At 42.3% G+C, this 26,600-nt stretch overlaps 1 protein-coding gene across 1 annotated transcript; it reads right to left on the bottom strand.

Annotated features, from left to right (window-relative positions):
- Positions 1–521: 521 nt before the first annotated feature.
- Positions 522–26,600, bottom strand: FAXC (failed axon connections homolog, metaxin like GST domain containing). Its single transcript, XM_063125761.1, has 7 exons — positions 26,522–26,600; positions 26,087–26,407; positions 17,805–17,940; positions 14,670–14,866; positions 10,203–10,420; positions 6,961–7,077; positions 522–1,116 (listed from the first exon to the last, which is right to left on the bottom strand). Exons 2-7 carry the CDS (start codon positions 26,338–26,340, stop codon positions 830–832), a joined length of 1,209 nt encoding a protein of 402 aa, XP_062981831.1. The 5' UTR covers positions 26,341–26,407; positions 26,522–26,600; the 3' UTR covers positions 522–829.

Here is a 26,600-nt window from a genome sequence, read left to right as displayed (position 1 = left end):
GTTTCTTGGTCACAGTATAAAGTGTGATGCAACGGCAGCAAGCAGACTTTATATATAGGCTGAAAACCAAACTTTGTGCACCATCTTTTTTAAAAAATAAAATGGTACCAAAATAAATTAAAAATTGCTAAGCAAATTTACCAAATAGGAACAGACAACTGTCGGATTTTGAATTCAAAAAACAACAACCAAAAAACACTTCATTCTTTCTGGCCAATTCTCTGTGAAACTAGAGACCAGGCATTTCAAGTGTTCCGCACATGTGCACACACCAAATAGAAGCAGTCACCTGGTATACCCAAAGTGCAAGGAGTCATGGAGAGAAAGAGGATTTGGTCATTCTTCAATGTGTTGACCCCGTTCAACCATTTCTGTGATGTGTGAGGGAGATAGGAAGTTGTAATGACCCCTCTCTCCTTTTTTCCTCCCTCCTCAGTCTGTTTCTTGGAAGAAGAGAATATCAGCCCCAAACTAGCTTTCCTCAACACTTTGCTTACCATTTGCTTTTCCATGTCGTTCTGGAATGTTGTCTTTTCTTCCCTCCCCCCTTTTTTTCCCCTACATTAATCCCACCTCACCCATTACCTTCCTTGTCAACTTTTCACCATCTTGTGGAGCAGAATTAAACACTGTTTGTCTAGGATCCATCGGAATGCTTGAACGAAAGGCAAAAATGCTGAAAAAGTCCAAATGGCATATGGAAACAGCATCAAGCACAATGGTCTCTTCCCAACCAACCTGGGCCTCCTTAGAACCTGGGGAAATTGACAGGATTCCCAAGAGGTGACGGCATTTCTGACACAAGATAGAGAAGCATTTTGGAGGCCCCTCACTTGCATTGTTCATGATCTGTGTAGTCGTCCATGTCCACATCTGAATCAAAGAGGGAATGCCCAGTGTAATCGGTATCGGGGGTTCGGGAAAAACTATTCTCGGTGACTTCATCATCAAATGTTTCTGTCCTAGAGTAAAAACTGAAGTCCTGCAAGGGTTGAGTTTTACTCGCTTCACTACTCTCTTCCGACTCATACAGAGTGTTGTCATCATCATGGTGCCACTCTGGCCAAAATTTCCTCCTTATTCTCTCACAGTACATGGCAAGGTTAATCAGTTCTCCTGGAAAACATGTGAAAGAAAGGAAGGGATATTCATTCATTCACTCAATTCAACATATGGGTCACCCTACAGCCAAAGCTCTCAGGGCAACAACGTACATAAGACAAACAAATACAATAAAACACAGCATTATATGGCTTCCAAACACTAAATTCCCAAGCCTAATCACAGTAACAGGAAAATAATAAGTATTTTTTCTTTAACTGGAGACAATTTTTATGTTCAAAGATATCTAGCTACCAGATGCTGGGGGAGAAATATCGTAAGATGGCTATTTCCACCTGGCCCTCCTCAAAAACTTCCCTTTGATACTAGGTTGGAGCCTATTTGGATAAAACATTAAGATATATGGACTATTGTTCTGATCCAGCATGAAAATTGCCCCCTAAATGAATGAATATACACCAGTGAGAGTATTTCAAGGAAATGAAACCAAAACAAATGAAATGTTTGGATACATCTAGACTAGCAGATGTTTCCCCATTTGTATATACCATGAATTACTTGTGTAGTCCACTTCACTACAGTCATGACTTAGGGGGTAAGGCCTCCTGCACACAGAAGAAGGGGTTTCAGGACACCAAGGAGGAAGAAGCCTGGGGGCACCCTGGAAGTCACCGCACAAGAGCCAGCACCGCTGTCATCCACACACCCTGAGGAAATCGCACTGCCCTCTCCTTGGATTCATGGACTCATCCTTTGAATCTTCAGAACAGGTTGGCCCCACCCCCTACCAAGTTCTACTACAAGCTACACCTGAAGAATCAAGCGTGGTCCCTTTAAGCACCCATAGCTTCCTCAGAAGTGAGCCTGAATCTAGAAATTCAGACCTGCTTACAGCCAATTTAAACTCTCATTGGGTGGAGCATCATCCTAATCGGCTCCTCTTGGATGCCTGGTGTGTGTTTTTTCAGCTCTACTCATATTCTGCATCCCTGCCTAAACTCACCGCTGCAGACCTTGTAGTGATCCAACTGGAGTTTCTTAGCATGAAAGCTAGTACCTTCTAAGGTAGGCACAAACCTACCCACAATCTCCTTCATTTGTGGTTAGATAATTTTGCAATGGCCCTGTACTTGAGGACACACCTTCTCCCTTATTGTCCAGCCCAATCACTGAGGACTTCTGGAAAGGCATTTCTGGTGATCCCACATGCGTTGGAGATCCATTTGGAAGCCACCAGAAGTAGGGACTTTAGCGTGGTGGTTCTCATCCTCCTGAGTGCCCTTCCAACTGAAATCAGGCATGCATCCTACATTACTTGGTTTTCAGCATTTGCTGAAGACTTTCAGGCAAAAATTTCCCACCAGAGGAGTACATTCCAGCCACTGTTTTACTGATCTATTTATTCATCTGTTTATTGATCTACTTTTTTACTGCAACTTTTGTACGTTATGCTTGAATTTATTGTATGCTGTTCTATTATCTCTCCATGTGGAGCAGTTCATAGGTTTCATAATAACAACAAAAGTCTGATAGTGATAGAACAACTGAATTCTTGAATCTCTCCTTGCCCATTGTTCTACATGTCCATTACTAACATCTTCTTCCTAAAAAGAACAGAGAGACTACTGATTTTGCACACCACCATCCATGCATCAACAGACACCTTGCCAACTTTGTTTGGAGGAAGGGTATTGTACATGTACAACCCTGATTACTTCATCATCTTGCTTGCGCACACATGGAAAGCCTCCATGGAGAGAGGTGGCTTCCTCTTCAGGCGGTCTCCTTCCAGAAGTAGAGGGAAACAAATGCCACAAAGCGGAGTGGGGCTGGAGTGTTCTCCTTCCTTGCATGTTTGATGTAGAATAACTGAATAGGGCTAATATGTACAGCAAAAAGCAGCCAACAGAGAAGGTGGACAAAACAAAACCTAACAAACTACGTACATGTTCCCTAATTCTGATTTTGGAACTGGAGTCATTTGGAGGCCATTTTGAACCACCAGGTGGCAGAGTTGTCTGAGAAAAACTCATTCTTCCTAAACCGGATCTGTACAGAAAATATTCTGTAGAAAAATATTACTTCCACATATATGTGGGTTTAGAAAGACGATGGCAAAAATACTTTAGAACAAAATACAGAAATCTCCCTCATACCAAGGTATTGGTTTATATCAACTGTCACACACAAAAATTGCAGCATGCAATTTACAGAATGCAAATTTATTCAGCCAAACATGTACAATATTTAAGAGTTAAGTTAATTTATTTTATTTATTTATTACATTTCTATACCGCCCAATAGCCGGAGCTCTCTGGGCGGTTCACAAAAGTTGCATCTGGGTTTCACATCAGCGCAATTCTAAAATGCAGTCCACATGCATGCTATGCAACACGTGGATCTAGTGCAAACAGTTACTGTTCTTGTGATTGTTGAAAGGTGCAGGGTATAATTTTCTAAAATAAATACATAAATAAACTGGGTGAGCAATCAACCCATGGGTATTGATGCCACTGCAGTTTGAACAGGTACTTGCTGTCATGTCACAGTTCAGTGCATAACCATGTGTCTGCATATTATTTGTTCATGAGAAGCTCAACCATACTGACTTCATGCACTTTTTGTGGATATCACTGTAGCCCAACGTTGCCCAAAATGGTGCCCTCCAGATATACTGGACTACAACTCCATTCATCCTCATCCAACTCCACCATTGGTTGTGCTGGATGGAAATGATGGGTCTTGCAGTTCAACATACCTGGAGGGCACCAGCTTCGGGAAGGCTGTCCTCGCCCCTTGTCTAAAGTATCTATGGCCATAGTTAGACCTAAGGTTTATCCCTGGATCATCCAGGGGTCAAACCTGTTCATCTAGGTGACACACAGGGGATCCAGTGCTCAGGCAGGGGCGAACCCTGGATGATCCCAGGATAAACCTTAGGTCTAGCTGTGGCCTATGTTGTTCCAAGAAACTGCTTAAGCAGGAGGCTTGCAGACAGACAGGAGCAGAAAGTCCTAAATGGTAATGTGTGAGCTGCTGCCATCTAATATGGGTTCTTGATCATGATTGAATTAACAGGAGTTGCCTTCATGCAATTATGCAAACCATAGGAGCTCGATATATGCAGAAGTTTCTTTTAATCTTGATTTTACTACTGTTAGCCACCTTGAGTGCCATTTATTAGAGGGGGAATGTGGAGTATAAATAAAAAACAACGTTGATGACATGCCAGCAATGTTAGTTTTAACATATACTAGGAGGAGGGCTTTCTCTGCTGTAGCACCCCAGCTGTGGAATGAGCTCCCCAAAGAGGGAGTATTCCTCCCGTCGCCAACTGAAGGCCTTTTTATTTTCTCAGTATTTTAACACCTATTAACTTAAATTTAAACTTTGCTGTTTTTTGCTGTGTGGTTTTATCCTGGTTGTGCTTTTTATACTGTATTTTGTATTTGTGTTTTTAGATTGTTGGTTGTTTTTATGCTCTTCATGATTTTATTTTTTGTGAACCGCCCAGAGAGCTTCGGCAGTATAAAAATGAAATAAATAAATAAAATTAAAACTGGACCTTAAATGCTTATGCCTTGGGGCTGTTCACACAACACACTAACCCACACTCAGTGGTTGAGTATGGGTTGTTGTTGAATGGTGGGTCAGTATGTTGCTTGAACCCAGGACATTTTTTGCAGTGTGGCTTGTTAACCACCCTGAACAACCCAACAACAAACCATGGGTTCTCAAGGTGGCTTGTTTGAGAAAAATAAGTCACAGTGCATAGTTAACAAGCCACCTTGCAGAAAACGTCCTGGGTTCAGATAACATGCTAACCCATGGTTCAACAAACAATCCACAGTTCAACAAACAATCCAAGTGCGTGTTAGAGTGTTGTGCGAACCCAGTGTTAATCTTAGTCTGAAGCCCCCTTCATGTTTAGCCCTCCTTGTGGAAGAGGAGCAGGGCTTTGCCTACGGAGCTCACCATTAATGGTGACCACCTGCCTGGTTCTGCAGATCTTTTCATAAGTATGTACAGTCGGATCTGCAATGTGCAATGTTCTATATGCTTTTCAATGTTTAAAATGCTATACTATTTTAAACCTGTATTATTTTACAGCTCCTTGAAGGCCTTAAAATACAAATAGGCCAAAATGCATTGGGTGTTTTATAAATAAAATCTTTGTTACACCATCCTGAGACATTTCTCTTCTATTCATTACATCCCTAACAATGACCACCTGCCTGTTTCTGCCTCCCAACATTCATACATTGCACAAAAAGGCTGAAAGAGGAGACACATAGGCTCTTCCACATACTCAAGGGCCGGTGCAGCTGGGGCTTCCAATCGCTTGGAAAAGCTGACACAAATTCAGCTGACTCCACAAATACATCTTAGTCCAAGAGCCAGGAAGCTTTTATTTACCCCACTGAGTGCAAAAGCTTAGTGAATATTTTTTGTTTATATATGACATAAGTGTCTCAGAAAAGTGAGTCTTACAAAATTCCAGTGGTGGGGGGCTGCGTGATGACATCATCAACATGTCTGCTACGCTTTTATGTAGTTGCCACATTTAAATATGCATAACTTCTCACCCGTTTATGTTACAGAGATGATTTTTTTCTGAAATGTTTCAAATTTAATGACAAATGTTTTTTGTAATTAAACATTTTTGTTAACTCCATTAGTTTTAGAGATAATTTCATTTGAACATATAAAATCAGTGTTCACATTGGTTATGTGTGACATTTAACCATGATTTACTCAAAAACTATACAACTTTTGAAAGAATATTCAATAACAAAAAAGTTGCATTTTTTAATGAGGATTAAGAAAATGTATAATAACATGGGGTTTACCCCAACACTTACAGAATTATGAGTGGTATCTTGTTATATGTCCACGTTCTCAGGATTGTATGATTTTACAGTTTATTGTACAAGGCTTTCATTTCAAAAGCATCCACCCTAAATATCTCTCAATCTGATGCACAGACCATTTTGAACATGTTCAACCATGATTTTTACAGCTGAACATGTTCAAATGTTTTTTACAAAATTTCAAACAGGACGAATATGATGAAATATTTAAAAAGACAATTTATTAAGTTGAATTGTACACTGTCCTCTTCTGTGGCTGTTTCAAGATTTTCAGGGAGTGTTGGACCATCATACCATTTTATGTGGTACCTGCCATTTTCCAAGTACCAGCCACGTTTAACAGGATCAAGGACGTTGTCAGGTTTTCTACAATCTGTTCATTTCCACAGCCATGAAACTGAAGTTGTATAGTTTTTGAGTAAATCATACTTAAACGTCACATTTAACCAATGTGAACACTGATTTTATACATTCAAATGAAATTATCTCCAAAACTAATGGAGTTAACAAAAATGTGTAATTACAAAAAATATTTGTCAATAAATTTGAAACATTTCAGGAAAAAAAATCATCTCTGTAACATAAACGGGTGAGAAGTTATGCATATTTAAATGTGGCAACTACATAATAGTGTGGCAGCCATGTTGATGTCATCAAGCAGCCCCCCACCACTGGAATTTTGTAAGACTCACTTTTCTGAGACACTTATGTCATATATAAGCAAAAAATATTCACTAAGCTTTTGCACTCTTCGGCTAAATAAACCCTGCTCTGGCTCCTGGACTATCTGGCTTCTCCCCTTCAGACTTTTGGCCAGCATGAAGAGGTAGAAGGAGGTGGGAGTGACATAAGGGGTGGGGCCAGTGATGTGGCCCCACTTCCCCTTATTCATATTAGTTTTTCACGTGAGTAATGCATGAACAGAATTTTATTCTGATTGGTATATGCACCAGCTCCTCTTTCTAATCATCATCATATCACAATGATGCCTTCTGATCCACAATGCTGGAATTTAAGATGTGCCTACCTTTAATTAGTCTCTCAGGCCTAGTTCCTGGTAATGTCCACATTGCCTGTGCAAGATGCCCGAAGACCGTGGCGTCTAAAGTGGAGAGCTTGGGCCCCATGATGTACTTCTTGTCACCTACAAAATAAAACAGTGTCAAAAGCATTTATGGGTCTGCTGGTATTTTATTTATTTTTGGTCATTCCTAATATGCAAACGCACAATCTCTGTCTCATATTGCTTAATGGCACCCTGCTATTATCTTCAAAACAGAAAGCTCAGCAGTCAAGCCTTTAATCACATCACTGTGGTTTGTGCATGCATTCCTAATCATTCTGTAAAATGGAATTGGTTATTATAGTCTCAAGTCACTGCAGGAAGTTTTGGCCAGTTTAACCCATCAAAAGGAGAGGGTGCAACATTTCACATACTCTGCTGGATTTAAGGCCTGCTGGAGTGTAGATCAAGAGTTGTGTGTGTTTGGGAGGATGCACAATTTTTCCCAAATAGCCTATGGATTTGCGTTTATTAGGAATGCTTAGCTGCAGTTGATATTCATTTGTTCATTTAATGGAGTTGTCTGTTAGTTGCAGTAGAATCATTATTCTGAAATTGCCATGCATTTGCATTTGCCTAGCTACCTGTGGTGATTACTGTCCAGGTAACTAGGCATAGCAGTAACACACAGACCCAGGCATATACCATTCTCTCCCAATCCCAACAATGGTGGAACAAATCAAGTGAGAAGTTTTATCTTCACATCAAATGAAGTCTCCACATCAAATGAAGCTGCAACCTGTTCAGTTTTTCCCATGGAAATAAATGGCTCTACCAAGAGATACAGGCGTGAGCCATAATTAAGATGGCTGGTACATGTGTAGGATTTTATGCTGCAAGGATTTCTAGGTGTCAGGACCCCCACCACAACCACGTTATCAAGAGTAGTACTTATTCCTCCTTATAAGAATGGATAACAACTATCCATGTATATTTGGAGAACGTAAAGATGTACTCTCAGAGACACCATTGGAGTTGGGGGCTAAATCAGTGACCTCACTGGAGCAAGTGTGGAAACTTGGCTGCAACGGATCTCCGTGTGTGCATCAGGGCAGATGTGGATCTTCTGCACTGATACTTAAGTACAGGCTGAAGTTTTTGGTGATTCATAGGACCATTAGATGTAATTATTGGAGAAAAATAAAATGACTCATTCTGTGTTCCAGAAAATATGCACAAATCCAAGAATTCTGAGTCAGGATCTCAGTAACATCAGATCTGCAGGCTACTTTTATCAGAAAACTACCAAGATATAGACATAACAAAGGTTGGATAGTTAAGAATATATTGCAAATATAATGAGAAACTAATCTCTCCAGCGCTATGCAAACAAACAAAAATAACATGACATATGAATACTTATTATGATGTTCTGAATTTCTGAAGTACTTGCAATTTGGGTGTGGACAAAAATAATATGGCACACTTACCAGCCACATACTAAAACTATGCATGGTACAAAAGTGGTGAAATCTCTCTTAATCCATGGAATCCTACTGCTAGAAGAGATGGGAAGACCCTCTAGGTAGCTAAGTAGATAAGCAGAGAGCCAAGTGTGGAGTAGGGGCTTAAAGGTGTTGGGCTAGAACCCATGAAAACCTGGGTTCAAATCCCCACTAAGACACGAGGCTCATTGGGCAACACTGTTCGTCAGTCTAATCTATCTCAGAAGGTTGTTATGAGCATGAGAGAACCACAGTGAACACCCTGAACCCCTTGGAGTAAGGGTGGGAATCATCAACATCATTGCTAGGAAAGTTTTGTACATCAAATAAACTGCCAAAATCCTCTGCCTACCATTGAACTTGCATGTACTGCAGAGGTTACTGGAGCATGTTCTAGAACAGGCTTCCCCAACCTGGACTACAAGTCCCACCATCCACTAGTTTGCCCACAGTTTGCACTGGCTGGGGATAATAGGAGTTGTAGTCCAACACGTTGGGAAGGCACCAGGTTGGGGATGTCTAGTGTGATTAGAAACCCAGTTCATCTTGGCCGCTAGATGGGCATGTTAAGTTTCACCCTCGCCCAGACAATGCACCCCAGACCCACCCAATATAGGTTATGCTGTAGCTGTGCATTATAGCAGAATCTGTAGCAGGGAACAAATTCCACTACTAATCAAACAGGAAACCCTTGATAAGCTTCCAAAAAAAATGAGTTTCCCGATATACAGTTTGAACACTGCTGATCAAGGCTATCTCCGTGCCCAACGGCAGGACTATCAGTCCGACCTGTCCTCAAGAGATCAACTCATGCATTCTGTTGTACATTTATTTATTATAAATAAATAAATAAATAAATAAATGGCATTGCACTGCATTACATGCTGCTGCTGCACAAGGTGCCTAGAGAAAAATAGTTGCAGATGACTCATGCAAATGAGCCAAACTCCACATTACAGAGAGTAAATAATTAAATTATGAGTAAATTACCATTGAAAACAATGGCCAAATCGAGGTTCAGGTTGGAAACAGCATGTTAGAATTAGGCCTGCCTAATTAAACCGGGGTGTCAAACCTCTTGGAGCCCAAGGGCCAAGTTCCATTTCAGAGAAACTCTCGGGACCCGCATCCCAGTTGTGGGCAGAGCCGAAGGTAAAAGGGGTGGGGCCAAAGGAGAAGGGGTGGGGCCAAACTACCAGCATGTTTAAGCTTGAGGTTCTTACTGCCCATAATGAAGCCTTAGGAGAGGCATTTCAACCTTTTCGAATGAGGAAAAGAATGTGTAAAAGCTGGGAAACGTCCAAACGATTGGTGGTCAGGGAAAAGAAGGTGGGGACAGAGAGCATGTCCACCTGAGGAACTGTGGAGGGCCAGACTGGGACCCCAGAAGGGCCAGATTTGGCACGCAGGCCTGAGGTTCAACACCCCTGCACTAAACCATACATAGCCCACCGGTTAGGTATGGCAACTCCCCGGAGGCGTCATGAACCTTCTGTTTTTGTTGCACACATAGAGGGTGGGATTGTTAAGCTCTTGGCAAACCACAATATATGACCCTACAACTTGGTGGGTCTCAAGGTGTGCAGGCTTGTGTAAAAGAAATAGCATCAAAGCAGCTGTAGGGGTTGGCTGAAAATGCGATTTGGGGGAGAATCTTTTTTTAAAAAAGGAGAAAATTCCATGCCAGTCTACCTAAACCATGCAAAAAAAAAAAAAGGATTGCATATAATATAGAACATCATGAAATGCACTGTACATTACCCAGAAGACCTGCTAGAGAGCGCATGTCTTTCTCCATCAGCTGATATATCTCTTCCTCAGAGAAGCGCCCAATGCCATGACCATACATTTCCCGTTTCACAATTCCTTTTGTTATGTGGCACAGGATCCATTTCAGCAAGTCGCTAAAGGGGCCACTAAGAGTAAGCATCTTCTGAGTCTCATGGAGATTATCCACCCACTGGCAATAGGCCAAGGTCCTAGAAGGTTGGGTAAACAGTTTACAGATGTGCAGGACACCATATACCTCCTCAATTAAATACAGAATACAAGATAAACCACCATAGGAGTAACTAATGCAGTCTTCCCCAATCTAGTGCCTTCCAAAATTTCTGGACTACAACTCCCAAAATTCTCAGCCAGTAAGGCCACTGGTCATGTTTGCTGATGGTAACTGTATTCCAATACCTCTGGAGGACACCAGGTTGAGGACTGAACTAAAGGCTTGTTCAGACACCGGAATCCCTATCCCGTTGATGCTTTTGTGCTGCTGTGTTAAGCCAGCCTTCTGCATTCTGGTGCCCTCCAGGCACTTTGACTCCCAGCATTCCCAACCACTAACTATGCTGGCTGGGGTTGATGGGAGTTGAAGTTCAAAATATCTGGAATGCAGCACATTGGGGAAGACTGTGCTAAACTGAAAACGGAGGAAAGGCAAAAGAAGAAGCACCAACTATCCAACAGGCAAGACCTACCAAAAGAAAAAAGCTACAAGATAATTATAGCCAGTTACTTACTTCTGATAAGCATATTTATAAAACAAATATTGGGGCCTGGAAAGACCAATTTGTAGGCAGGGGCATTCTTGGTCCTAAACCTCACAGCAGCAGGTTGGACCAGATGGCATTTTTGGTCCCATCTAACTCTTCCAATTCTATGATAATATAATTGTGAAAAGCAACTAGATACATTTTCGAAGCAAAGAGTTGCCTTCATGATTAATAAGAATGTTCTATAGCAATGCTTGCTTGAGTGTGAAAGTTGCATTTGGCGGGATTGCTAATTACCTCTCATAACTGCACTTGAATCTATCCCCTTCGAAAGGACTGCCTGCTGCTGCAGCTGGAGGCACACTTGTCAACAGAGCATATTAAAAAAGATTTTCAGAACCTCAAAAACCGAGGAAGATGCTCACAGAAGGTCTGTCCTCACATGCCCCTCCCCCACTGCTTTCATAGGACTATTCCGGGAAACAGAGCAAATCACAACTTAAATGGAGAGAGAGAGAGAGAGAAGGAGAGAGGGAGCGCTATAAACGCTGTTCTGAATTTAGACCCAGTAGTTTTCCAGCAACATTTGATATGAAATATTTATAACACCCAGAATATTTCCTAAGTGAGGTCAAGTCAGTTCATTTACTCTACAGAACCTGTCTGCTAGCTCTCTTCTGTCATCATCTCCTCCCAGTTTTTGAACCAAGCTGTGCTTCATATTACCCTAACGTCAGGGGAAGCCACTGTGTGTGTGGCGGGGGGGGGGGGGGCGGGGAATGACACCTGCCTGTTGGTTAACACCAATAAGCACAGGTCCCTGCTCTGAAAATATGCTTAATGCCTCCTACAGAGCTCTCACTTTTACCAGCCGAGTTCTCAAAGGCATCAGTCAAGTACCTATAATCCTACTAAAGTCAGTGTAGCGTAGTGTGGTGTAGTAATTAATGGTTGGACTGGGCCTCGGGAGATCTGAGTTCTAGTCCCCACTAGGCCATGAAGTCCAGTCACTGACTCTCAGTCTAACCTACCTCACAGGGTTGTTGTGAAGATAAAATTGGGAGGAAGGGGACCATGTAAGCCCCCTTGGGTTCCTTGTGAGAGGACAAAAGGCAAGATATAAATGTGATGGTAGTGGTAATGGTAATGATGGTGACGACGACAACAAGTGGAGCATTTAGGGGCTCAGCAGCTCCTCTCAGTATTTGAATACTAAGCTAACATGGAGAGAAATCATTCAGTACTATATAGAAGGTGACCCATGTTCTTAAAAAAAATAACTGCGCAAAACAAATGTTGCATGGTCTTGTCATCATTAAAGGTCCTGTTCTGAGCTAGTGCAAAAACACATCACCAGCCCGCACAGGGAGCCAAATCCAAGGCATACCGGAGATGGACAGAGGGGAAATGGGGGGAAAGAGAAGGTAAAGAGGATCACGCCAGTACAGCTGAAGTCTTTTGTGGATCGGACCTTTCATTATTTATGAAGCTAGAGCTACTCACTGAAATGGAACAAGCGAGAAATGAATTTAATTTAAGGGAGGTAACAAGGAAGTGGTTGAGCAGTAATGTAATAAAAGGGAGGAACCCTCCTAGCTTCCACTCCTGTGTACTGAATCTTTATGGAAGTGGAGAGAAAAAAAGGCTTTTAAGATCTAAGGATGCATCATTTGAACGTCTTTCAGCATTGCTACAAGAGATGACAACAAAAACTGTGCTTGTTCTGCTGCAGTCCTCCCGCCCCAGCGGTAGCACTGTGTCACCCATTGACAACATCACAGCAGCCTCTTTTAGCCTTCCACACTATCCCAAGGAGAGTGGGATAGTGTGCTTATGCATTAATACAGTGCTTATGCATCACCCCGACAAGGGAGTGGGGTGGGGGGAGGTTGGCTCTTAAAGTGCTGGAAGTATGCAGGATTGGGACCAGACTTCATACACAGCCTCTCCTAGTCAAGAAGCACCCAATGCACCATCAAAACCCTGCACAATTACACACAAAATCCCGGATGCACCAAAAGGGGGGTCGTGCAAATGAACCCTTGGAAGTTTGCAGGATCAGGACCAAACTCACAGAGATGTACATGAGGCCCATTGAAAACCCTGTGCACTAACAAAGCCATGCAAGTGAAAACTCCTTTTTGCCCAAAAGGGGGTGGCAGCTATCACTCCATGGAAGTTTGCATCGCAGGTTACTGTGTTGTCCAAACCTGGTAAGTGGTGCGGGCATAGTGAATTTTCACCCATCCTACAACCCTGACTGCAAGCCAAGGATTGTAGCATGGGTGAAAATTCACTATGCCTGCACTGCATGCCAGTTTCAGACAACATGGCAACCTGTAACACGGCACAGTAATTTGAGTAATCCTGGTTGCATGACCAGCACACCAGTGTGGTGTAATGGTTAGACCCAAGTTCTAGTCCCCACTCAGCCATGGAGCTTACCTGGTGACTTCGGGATGGTCGCTGACTCTCAGCCTAGCCTACCTTCTGAGAATAAAATGGGGAGGAGGAAGAGGACTATGTAAGCCACTTTGGGTACCTCTCAACATAAAAAAGGAGGGATAAGTGTAATAATAAAAACACCAGCCTCTTGAATTGGGCTTGGAAACTAACAGGCACCCTATGGAAACGATATAGAATAGGAATAACACCTGGCTCCAACAAGCTTTCTAGCTGCTGCTTTCTATACCAGTTGCAGCTTCCGAATGGGCAGCCCCATGTAGAGCACATTGACTATATTGTACAAACTGCCTAATCTTCAGGAAAACAGCCCCAAGTGGGACCTGATCTTGCACATACGCAAGAAGATTTGACATTGGCACAGAATGTCCACCATGTAATGGCATCTGAAGATGGATCCTTCAGCTGATGCACAGCTTCTCTTGCCATTGGAATCAATGGACAAAAGTCTGCATGGACACATCCTGGAGGGCCCACATGGAGCTTTCAATCAGATCAATGAATTCAGGAGTATTGCCACCAATAGAATCAGAACAGCAATATCCAAATGCATAGTTCTGAACTTAATTAACATTAGCTTTGTAGTAAGATGTCACTAAGTCCTGCTACACAACGTGCAGAAACAATTAATCTTCCAAAGCACTGGGCCTAACAGATGTGCTCCAAGGAATGAAACAAATAATAAATGTAGATGTTAATTCAGCCTTCCCCAATCTGGTACCTTCCAGGTGAGTTGGACTACAACTCCCAACGCATCTTGGGTCTCATCACACAGGAGGAAATCATGTTTGCTTACCGTCGCTTCTCCGCCCATACATTTGTCCCTCATTACTTCCTCTTTTGCAACGTGCACTTGGCCCATTCAGTGGGCCGTTTTGATCCCACTGCTTCTCTAGCACACAGCAGGAGACAGCGCCAACTTCCATCTTTAAAAATGTTGGATTTACTGAGGTGTTTTTTTGTGGTGCGAAGAAGGCTAGATGGGGTGGGAGGCATGCAGGAGGCAGTCAACATCATGAGAGGGACCCATGAAAATCCGTGAGTGCCCAGTAACAAGCGTGCAACAAAACGCTTGTCTGATGGAGGCCCTTGAGGGCACCAGGCTGGGAAGGCTGCATTAAGTGTACAGTCCTATGCATGTTCAGCATGGCTTGCTGGCTGGGCATGCTGAGAATTATAGGACTTGCTTCTGCCTAAACATGCAAAGGATTGTGTCCTAAATGCAACTGCATGCTGGTAATCCTCAGAGCGCACTCCAGTATCCATGGCAACATACCAGTAGAAATGCTCCTCCACCATTTTGGTTACGGCTCGAGAAACGGCTCTCTCATGTGGGCCAAGGTGCTTGTTTAAATTCACTCCAAGCTTCTCTTCCAAAAAATCAATAATGAACTCTGTGCCGGATACCTTTTTGCGATTGTACTCGATCCACGGCATTTTCCCTTGAGGGGAAAGTTTTCCGTCGAAGTAGTTCTAGGAAGAGAAGAGTACCAAAACAAAACAGCAATCACACACAAAGAAGTAACTCAGGTTCAGCTCCCCATCTGACAATGAACTGCTTCTTCTTGAGAGGCTTACAGGTTGGTTTGGTTGGTTTATCTTGACTTGGTAACATTCCTAATGATCACATTTGAAAGTCCCAGCTTTAAACATGATGCACTTGGAAAACATGCACATGCAACCTCTGATTCAGCAATTCACACATTCAGCAGTGGGTGTCGCATGCACTGCTGCACATGCAGCTATACATTTAGGAGCCCATCAGATGATGAACACTGTCAACTCTGACATCACCAATCAATCCTGTAGGAGATCATAGAACATCTGGAGGGCATCTGGTTGGGGAAAACTGCTCTAGGTCCTAAGATCAGTTCCAGCTCCTCCAAATAGATTGTACTTTAGGATGCTTTTAGTATGGTTTTTAGGATGTTTTAACAATGTATACTATGTTTTTAATCAGTATTTTATGTATTTTATACTTGTTCCCTGCCTCGATCAAAATGGAGAAACAGGAAAGAAATACATTTATTATTATTATTATTATTATTATTATTATTATTATTATTATTATTGGCATGGTGAAAACTAACACATCCAGCCATCTGCCCAGTCAGTACACAATTTCCCAATATAGTTTTGGAATCTCTTGTGCATGCAGACATTCTAGTCAGGGGGAACTACATGCATTGCACTGTTTTCCTTACACAATCTGGAAGGGCAACACTTTTTTGAATGAGTGTCGACCTCACTGGATCAGGGCAGCTTTAATGTCAGCACCCCACTCAAAGCAGAATTTTAAAACACAACCAGTTCCTCTCTGTGGGCCAAAAACAACATTACTTTAAATCTGCATTTAGCAGCCACATTTTTTCCATTTTTTACTTCAGAGTAGGTACAGGAGGCTCGATCCAGATCAGAACCTTAGTGTGGGAGGATAAGATCAGGATGGGTCCCATGCACCTGTTATGGAGTACATAGAGCTAGTGTGCTGTAGTGGTTAGAGTGTTGGACTGGGAGTTGGGAGATCCAGGTTCAAGTCCCCACTTGGCAGTGGAAGTGTACTGGGTGACTTTGGGCCAGTCGCAGACTCTCAGCCCAGCCTACCTCACAGGGTTACTGTTGTGAGGATAAAAACGGAGAGGAGGGGGATTATGTACACTGCCTCAGGTTCTTTGGAGGAAAAAAGGCAGATAAATGCAATAAAATAAATAAATAAATATTGGAGGGGAGATATAGCTACTTGCTACAGATTTAAAGTAATGCTTGTTTTGGCTCTGTATTACATGGCAAAAACAACTGCTGATGTGAAAAAGCAAACCTCAGTATAATCAGGGAACAGCTATGAAATAATTGCTTTTTAACAGCAATTGGACTTCTTTGCCACAGGGAATGACAGTGGCAGGTACAGAATGTACTAACAGTGTCTGGTGTTCAAGCCATATCTAAGCAGAACTACAAGATTCTCCATTTTGTTTGTTTTAAAAATCCCGTTCTTCTCCAGCAACTCTCTGCTGCAGTTATTCACATTTTCTCTTATGTTGTCCCCCAGTACTTCTCTACTAATCTTCAGGACCTTTATCCGCCAGATGCACTTTTGGGCTGTTATTTGGATCAGGTTAAAAAAATAGATGTGCAAGATAGTTACACTCTTACAACAGTTATTTTATTAGTGGAGGGGAGAGGTCTTGTCAATGGCTGTGTTCCGACAACATACTAGTCAATGGTGGGTTAATAGTCAATTCCACGGTTGATTATTGAGGTGGTAACTCCCTATACAACATGATTATAATCAACCATGGTGTGCATTAAGGCCAGAGTTGAGTTGACTATTAGTCAATGGTGTGTTTGATTGACACATCCCCTGCCCCCTCATTCCCCCGCTAGTATCCCTTCAGACATTGCTACCGAAAATCTATCCTGCCAGCTGTACAAGAGTGGCAGCCACCGCTGTAACCACTCTTGCTTTGCGACTCAGTGGCTGATGAAATAACCAATGCTGGCCAAGGAAATAACCAATGGTGCCCTCCACACAACACAATAACCAAAGGTGATTCAAATAGCTAACTCTGCACAGCATTGGTTATTTGCGTTGGTTATTTTGGCCCAATAACCAACCATTGGTTAAAAAATTCCCTCCACACAACACAATAACCCAAGATGGGTTAAATAACCAGCCATCAACTATTTAAACCACCATTGGTTATCGTACTGTCTGAACCCAGTCAGTAAAATCTGGAAGCAGCAAGAGCTGTGACGCATCAGAGAAATACTAAAGAAAGAGAAGTCTGAACCCTGAGGATAGGTGGAAATGCACAAATTCCTTGCTATTTTAAAATAACAAGTATGTTGTTGTTTTTCTCTTCAGAATTTTTGCTTTAATTGATTGACAAATATAACTGATTAATCAAGTGACTGTCATGCATGGCACAACACTCTTGTCATGACTGTATCACTTTCTTATATAGATGGGAGATTGCTTTTTGGAAGCACTTCCAACCCCAAACCCATCTACATGTAAAAGCTTACACATCAAGGACAGGTCTACCTGCTCCTGCGGCTAAGGTTTTCGCAAGGAGTGCAACATGGGAGTGTTTTCCAATAAGCAACCTCCAAAAGTGCATTATGAGGTGGTACAGTTGTGCGGTGGTTCTACTATGTGAGAACTTCCTTAGCTTTTAGACAAAGCCTTCTCCAACCTCATGCTCACCAGATGTTTTAGACTACAATTTCCATCATTCCTGACCCTTGCCTGTGCTGGCTTGGACTGATGGATGATGAAATCCAAAATTCCTGGAAGGCTGGATTAGGCAAACACTTATCCCCTAGGCAAGACGAATGGTCCTATGATAGGTAGCATCAGTATGGCTGTAAGTAGTCAAAATACAAGATAACAGAACATGCACAGGTTTACCTGGTAGGGCAAATCAGCCATCCTCAAGTAAGTCTCCATTTTCAAACAGAAAGGAGATAAACTGGGAATACCATTGTTTGGCCTTGAAAACTGATGCAGTATGATAGCATCTTTCGAATCAACCTCTTGCTCTTTCCTATAAGCAAAACAAGCAAGTATGTTTTATAAAACAAAATCCATCATGTGTTATGTAGACCATCAATATGTTAAATGAACAAAGTACGATGCACATTGCTGAGGCACAACTTCTGTCTGCCTTTTAATAAGCTACTGCCATTTTTTATTCATCATTTCTGAAGTCACTAAGGAAGGAGTTCTTTGGATTGCATGCACAAAACATGCCAAGCTGAATTTCTTTTCAAAATATCTAAACACTTTCCACAATTAAATACACATAGACACAGGATCATATATATTATTATGAGGATGGCAACATTCCATATAGGATTTCATGTTGTCTAGAAACAGCCTGGGTAGGAAACCTAAGTGTTTATTTCATTATTAATTGGTATCACATGACTACACATTTATGTTGTGGTACTTTAAAGTTATCTATCTGAATGTTAAACGTCACTGAAATTAATATAGTGTTTATAATATCTTTGAAGAGAAGACAACTTGCAGTCATAGCCACAAGGTAGTCTCAAAATACTCTGAGGTTAGAATGTTGCATAGCCCACATTTATTTTTTTGAAGCAAGCTTCTAGTCCTCATGGTAGTATAGATACCCTTTTGCCCCCCCTTACCTTCATGAGCTTAGTCCATTGAATGAGTGTTTTCCAAGAATTGACTCAATTTTTCAAGTTCGTGGGGACCCTTTCAGAATAAACTATAATCAAGTCTGCAATCCCACTCTGGGCAAAGAAGACATTTGGAACTGGGCAAGGAAATCAGCAGCAGAGAATCACAACTTACTTTGGTTTATTTTAAAGCAAGGTTTTTAAATCCACTAAGTATGCAGAAAAAGGTCAAAAAACATATGGGAAATATTTGGTTAAAATCTCAGAAGTCCAAATATCTACCTATGTCTATTCATTATATAAGGGTAGTGTACATGGTTTTGCTTCTATTCATTTTATTCTTACAACACCCTGGTGAGGTAGGTTAGGCTAAGAGATTGTGACTGGCCAAACAACACCCAGCAAACATCACTGAGCAGCTATTTGAACCTGGGACTTTCTAGTCCTCACATGACACCACTAGCACTATACCACACTGGGCCTTCAATATGCTCTGTTGCTTCTACCACCCCCACCTCCATCCACTGTCCCAGTCTGGATAGCCACCTCTTTCTCCAGCAAAGTGCACATCCGAGGTTTCCTAGAGTGGTTGCTCTAGAGTAGGGGAAGGCAATGTCGAGGAACAATTTCAGTGGCAGCAGCAGAAAAACAAAGGGTGGCAAAACAAGACGGTAGCCCATAAAGGCCAAATTTAATTTTAAAACCGACTCTGTGCCTCATATTATACCTAAATTTGGCCCTTTTACACTACTGTTGTGGTTTGCCACCAAAATGTGGCTACAAACCATCCAATGTTTTGCCAGTTCAAGGGCTGCACATAAGACCAGGGGGATGCATGCAACCCATGGGGCGGAGGTGTTGCTAACCCCAGTTCTAGAGTGATGATAACTTGCCAATGATGCCATCCTAGAGTCATCACTCTAAGAAGCAAGTGCAATGCACATACCTGCCCACCCACCAGCCTTTAGGTGAAGTGGAGTCCATTGCCAGAGACTGCCATTTCTTCCAGCATCATGGCAGCCAAACTCAAGGTGAAAGGAGAGGAAGCTTAGTGGCCTCCTCTGCTAGACTTTGCCTCGCCTAACTAACATGCATTGTGCAGACATATGCAAGTGTGCTTAATATGTAAAATGTGTAGGGGCTGCAGGCAAACTTCTCTTGCCTCAGAAATGAGTATATAGATATAGAATAGGCTATGTGAATTAGATGAAAACTAAAACATGCAAACTAACTTCAGTCTTATTTCATAAAATATTTCCAACATGTCCCCCAGTGTTGCTGAACATGTTTCCTCATCTTGTAATCTCATTTAGCTGAATGATTTGGAATACACATAAAGTGTTTGGATAACACAAGTCTGGATAACCCAGGAGGATCTCTGCTTCTATAGGGTCTCTGTTGATAAGGGACTATTTGGGCTACACAATGAATCCTAATAACCAAGAGATCTACAGAAGGCAGATATGGGCAACTTGTGGCCCTCCAGATTTTTTGCCTGCCATTCCCATCAGCCCTAGCCTGCATAGCAAATGGTGAGGGGTGAGGGGAGCTGTAGTCCAAAACATTTTGGGAGGCACAACTTGCCCACCCCTGACATAAGGGGACTTTATTATGATCCCACGCATTTCAAAATGTGCAAGCCGTACAACAGTGTAGTCATTACATTGTGCTTCTCCTAAGGATTCACACACATTATCTAAGTCCGCCTTGGTGCCTTGCGAATGAACTTTTTATATTGTATTGTTTTTAGATTAGCCCTCAAAGTTAAGTCAGTATTACTATCACCCTCATATTTCAGGGAATGTGGGTCTGGTTGAGACCAAGTGAGAGCAGCTTCCAGACACCATGCAGGAAGCTCATGGCTTAAGTGAGGTTTGGACTTCCTGGCATGCAGCTCATTCACTTAACCATTATGGCCCAATAGCTCATTTCTAATTCCTACTTTAGACAGAAGAGAAAAAGAGGGATTGGCTTCGGCACCATCCTATTTTTCAATCAAGGGACAAGACAGTGCACTGAATAGTATTATCCATCCATTTCATTCCTTTATAGGGCACAAGGGCAAGTTATCACCACCCTCAGACCCCATGGTGTGCTCATAGAACAGCACCACAAACAGAATTACAGTCCACCCTCCACTTGCTGTCACCGTTTGTGTTTGCACTCCACGATGGTCACTTAGCCCGTGAACTCTTCAGCACCAGAAGCTGTCCTGCAAATAGACTCTGCTCTTTAGTAGCATACTAAGCATAGTCATCCAGGGTGTCTTAACTCTTTGGTCTAATCATTAGTCCCACCTGAGCATGTTCCTATCTAGCACTTTCAGAAAATGCCACGTTTCATCACACACTGTGCCAGTTTCAGCATCTGCCAGGGATGTGCTCCAACCTACTTCCAGGATACTGGACTTCAGTTCCAGAAAGCAAACACTGTATTTATACCAGGGAACAGACATTGCACTAAAGGCTCTGATAAACAAAGCAAGTGCAGTCTATCAAAGCAACTGCAGCTACAGAGAGCACAAAACTGGTTAGAATTAAACAAGAATAGCACCTGGGGCTTTCCCACTTTCCCATCCACGCTTCTTTTGTCCGATTATGTCTTATCTGTATAAAACCCTCAACAACTCCAAATTGTGGTGGGCCCTGCCTTCTCTGAGGTAGTCAAAACAACAACAACAACAACAGGCTCTATTCTTGGTCTGCACCAGATTCTCCTCTGGCACTGTTCCCCTCACCCAGGGACAGGGAGAGAATCTCACACCATCAGTGATGTTGTGATAGATAATCTCCTTCCTCAGTGCTTTGTGGGCCTCTGCTCCTACTATCAAAGTTTTGTCAAGTAAAGTAAGGAAGCATATCTCCTCTTGCGAATTGAATAGGCACACCGAGTTCTAGGGACACAACCCTTCAACAGAAACTTTTGCTGCCCTGGGAACTCCGAGTAGAGGTCAAGAGGGCCTCTGACCTCATCTCTACTGTACCCAATGGTTAATGTAGGCCTTGACTGCTGTCCAAGCACTAACAGAGTGCATAAATGGTTGCAGTGAGCCATTTCCTGCTCACAACCACAGAAAGTTCACTCACTGGCTAATGGCATTTTAGAGCACTGACTAACCACTGTTGTTACAAGAATTGTCTCCTCAGATGACTCAGGCCAACACAAACAGTCCTTCAGGATCAATTCACCTGACTAATTCTACAAGTTTGCTGAAAAAAAGGTAGCATAAAGGCATTCTTTTCCCTTTTTGGATTATTCTTGTTTCTCCCATTGAAATTGGCATCATTACTGGTACTAGGCAAATAACTCATTTTTGCAGCCTTTACCATACTACCTTGTATGTGTCTTCAAGTTCTAAGCGCAGTATCCAATGCTGTCCATGCAACCAGAAACACGAGGAAATGCTCATTTCTGGAATGGATCAGGCCAGCCGAGCTAACAGAAGAGAGCTCTGCTGATCTGTCCCATTCTGGAAACAAATGTTTCAGCTCACTTCCCAGGTTGCTAGCTAGATTCCTGTTGCACTGGTGATGGGTTCCATGGGTGAAACATCAGCAACAGAGGTGCAATGGCAGCACTGGATGCTGACTTAAGTGTTTGACTTGGGAGACACTACTTTGCATGGATGCACAAAGTTCTTGGATATCATAGATATCCATCTGTTGTCTTCTGCTTAGCGCAAGGAGGGCTCTTTCACCTATAAGAATAAATCTATCAGCGTAATCTCAGGATGTCTTTTTCCCACGCTTATTATCTAGATATATAGTAGAAATGCTTTGCCAGGTGCCATCCCAAGAGAACTGGGACCTGAAGCCACCATTATCCGAGACAGTTTACAGCAATAATAAAACTGCAGGACCATATGTCATTGTTATACTTCAGATCCTGGTCTACAACAATCACACCCATATGACTTATCTAAACATTTCTCATCTCCCATATTCCATTTTAAGTTGATTGTGGCATTTACAGCAAGCTGCACAACAGCAAAAGAAAGAATGTTATATCGCTGCAAATAGGGGAGGTTGCAGAATTAACTCTTTGAACAATAATTCCATGTAGGATAAAGACATTTATCCTGATCCAGCAAGGGTCCAGGATATAAGCTAACTCAATACACCCTGAGCCAAAAAATAAACAAACAAAACAAGCAATGATCCTATTCATGTTTACTCCAGTAAGTAGATTTAGGACTGCAATCTAATTTACTTGTGCCCTTTGAGGCAGAATCATGCTTTTAAGCATGATCTGTCTTCTCTCTCCCTTTATGCTACTTTTTGAGTCAAGCCAAAATTACAATTGGCTATTTGGAAGACCCTAAATTTGATGGAACATCTGCCAAAGGCAACAAACACAAGTGAAGTTCTCCTGCCCAGTCCAACATGTTGGCTGGGGCATGCTGGGAGCTGTAGGAGTTTTTGCTGTCTAAACCTGTATGAGGTTTATGCACCCTAAATTATAACAATTGTTTCTATATGAGCATCTATAGCTAGAAATTAACTTGTGTAAATATTATGCAAATCTGTATCCACTTTTTTGGTGATGTATTTCCTCTTTTCTGCTGATGCATAAGTTGCCACCATTTTCATGTGTGAAACCCTTTTAAAAAAAAATTAAATTCATGAGGTCTGTTTTCAGAAGGAGAATCATGTCAGGATTCATTTTTTCCCTGTTTAAAAGCTGATCAAAGGGATTTCATTTTAGGTATTTGTAAGGGTTCACCAATACTTCTTCATGCAAACACCTTTGGATTGGGACAATCACTTGCAGAACTCTGCAACTGTGTTTCAGAGTTTCCATGTTAGGAAAAGGGAAAGGTATTCCTTAGCTGCTTTTAATAACAAGAACTATTAATTTAGCTATAAGGATCTCTTAGACCTAGACTAAGTTAGGCTTCAGGTTTGGCTGAGAAAGAAACTAGTTGTTGCTGGGTCTTCTAATTGTATAGTAAGATTATATAATTAAAATAAAATTACTAGATATGGAATTAATATGCAAATGCATAAAAAGACATCTGTGCATTTTGAAAGGGTGTTTATTCAATGTGGAATGATTTTATGTTATGAATGACTACAAGTGCCAAAGCATTGCACTACCTATAACGTTTGCTAATTAAAACAGTAATCCTATACCCACTTACCTAATAATAAACCCCATTAGACTTAATGGGGTTTATTTCTGAGTAGACATGTGTAGAATTGCAAGAAACGAAAGTCACTTATTAATATAATATAATATGTCAGCAAATATTGTCCAGGACTACAAAATGTTTTAACCTGCTCTTGTTAGCCATTTTATTAACACTTTGTATTTTGGTATTACCTCTGGTGTGAGGAGTTTTTTATCATGTTTCATTATGTGCATGGCCTAACTGTCTAATAAGCAATAAACTGTTGTTGTTGTTGTTGTTGCTGTTGTATAGGATTGCACTATAATAATCTTTGGCTGCGTCTGGTGTTTCCTTCCACTCTTTGCTCCCCTGCAGGAGGAAGTATAAAGTGCTGGTTATCACCTTTAAAGCCCTACATGGTTTGGGTCAAGGCTACCTGCGGGATCACCTTCTCCTGTACAATCCGCCCTGCACACTCAGGTCCTCTGGGAAGAATCTCCTTCAGTCAGTCAAAGTTAGGCTGATGGGTATTACCCAGAAGACCTTCTCTTCTCCTGCTCCCAGACTGTGGAATGGCCTGTCAGAGGAGACTCGTCAACTTGACAGTCTATTAGCATTCAAGAAAGCTATCAAAACTGATCTCTTCCGGCAGGCCTATCCAGGGGAATTTTAGGATTTTTTAGGCTGTTTTAACAATGTATATTATGTTCTTAATTCAGTTTTATGTATTTTATATTTACTGTTGTTCCCTGCCTTGATCAAAATGGAGAGACAGGTAATAAATATATATTATTATTATTATGAGATCATTTTATTTATTTTTTGCTTGCCCATGGATTGTATCCAATGCTAGTCTAACATAAGTCACATTCATATCAATGGGTCTACTCTAAGTAAGACAAACACGGCATGCAACCCTGTTCCTCTGAAGCTCTCAAGACATACCATCAGTCTTTAATGGAACATTTGTCTAATTTTTATAGAGTATTGCAATTACCTATCAGGCTGTGAGAAGTTACTGGACTGGTACTGGATTTAACTAACTACTGGTTAAACAACCAGATGTGCTGGCTTGCTTCTTGTTTTCAGCAGCAACAACTGAAGTAATGCATTCAAAAGTTAAGGAAATTCTGGTCCATTTGGAGAAGCTAAAGCAACAACTGCATAATACATTTAATTAGAACCAATTAAAGTGTCACAAAGTAATGGGGCCAAGCTTTCAAGTTCCCCAATACTTTTCTTTGGGCTGGATGTTGACCCCCCAAAAAAAAAATGGGGGGGGGGGGGAGAAAAGGCTGGCCATGATGGAAAACTCCTGAGGTTTGTAACAAGTTACATATTGTGGCACAAAATGATCATGTAAACAAAGAGAGGGTAGCCTAGACATCTCCTAAGTGTGCACAGCTGAGTTTTGAATGGAACTGTTATCATTTACATGAAAAATTGGAAGGGAAACATTTCTATTTTGATTCCATCCCCACCCCACCTTGTCTTTTTTTCCATTTCAAAGATAATAAAAGCACACATTTTTATCATGCTAATTTATTCATTAAATTTATTAAACTCATAAAATAAATTTCTCTAGGTATTTTAGGGCACAGTTCTTTTTTTGACAGACTAAATACATACTTATTTTAGAGCACAGGTGCATATAAATACTGGCACAATCCACTAGGGGATACTATTCCTGGGCAGCAGCCATGACAATGGGTGCTGCCCCCTAACCCATAGCAAAGTATTTCATAACCACATCGCACAATACACCCCTGCAAGGTAGGCCATATCTACAGCTGGCTTTTAAAAATTGTGGATCTAGTATTAGGATATTATTCCTCCTATAGTCTGCCACGTTAAAACATAATTGGCATAAGCAGTGGCTCTTGTTCCATACCACCCAAGGATATCACCAATCTCACTTTTGTTCGTGGAACACTTCTCACAAGTGATTGTAGAGCTTAAGACTGACTGAACGTCATGCCCGGCAGCTCTCCATCCCTCGTTCTAAACCGTATTTACCCAGGGCCAGAAATGCACTCTACATATGCTCAGAGACCCTTTTCAAGTATCTCACGTATTTCAAGGGCCAGGAGCCTGCACTGAGAACAGCTTCGTGGAGGGATTGCTGAACCGCTTAAGGCCTGCATTCTCAAACCTGATGGTCTTAAAGCTAGATCCAGCTGTGTAGTGGGAGGAGGAGGAGGAGGAGGAGGCCAAGAGTTTGACTTGCGCCAGGATTTGGAGGACTATCGCCATTTAATCGATGCATGGTGGCCGATCACAACAACCCGCGTCCCCTCCCCTCTCCCCGGCAAAGAAAGCCCCGCACTAGAGGAAAAGATAATCCTTACTATTGTTGCCCTTGCAGTGATATTTGCCTCTATTTCTCTCTTTGTCCCAAAGACCTGACCCGGCCGGGTCTCTCTCTCGCTCACCTAATGGCCAGGAGTTCGTGGAGCAGGTACGCCGCGGCGGCGAGCAGGGCTCCCCCCGTCAGGTAGAGGGTTTTCTTCCACCACGAATCAGAGCCCAGCCCTGCCATGCTCCCGCCGTAATCCTGCAGAGGGAAGGCGATGATCTCCCCATAAAAGGAGAAGCGCTCGTCGGATCCCGCGCACCACAGGCTCTGATTCCGGCTTAGATCCACCACGCACGACCTGGACGAGGCGAAGCCAACCCCCCAGGGCATGCTGCGCGGCGCGGGCGTTGCTGGCTGCCGTGTCCCCGCCGGTCGTCCACGACGACGCCAGGGCCGTCTGCATGGGGGAGAAGCGGGCGGCGTCAAGGTGGTGGTGACGGCGGCGGCTAGCTGGGAGTTTAGCAGCAGCGGAGGAAAAGGAAGAGGAAAAGGAAGGAAGCAGCCGTTGTACCGGGTCTCCTTGGCGATCTCTGCAACAGCATCACCGCCGCCACCGCCACCGCCGGCGGCACTTTTCTTCCTCGGCTGCC

The sequence above is a fragment of the Elgaria multicarinata genome, chromosome 4 (genome assembly GCF_023053635.1).
Source record: "Elgaria multicarinata webbii isolate HBS135686 ecotype San Diego chromosome 4, rElgMul1.1.pri, whole genome shotgun sequence".
In the NCBI taxonomy this organism is placed as follows: Eukaryota; Metazoa; Chordata; class Lepidosauria; order Squamata; family Anguidae; genus Elgaria; species Elgaria multicarinata.
Note: the sequence above shows the minus strand (reverse complement) of the source record. Positions and strands in the feature narration are given on the sequence as shown.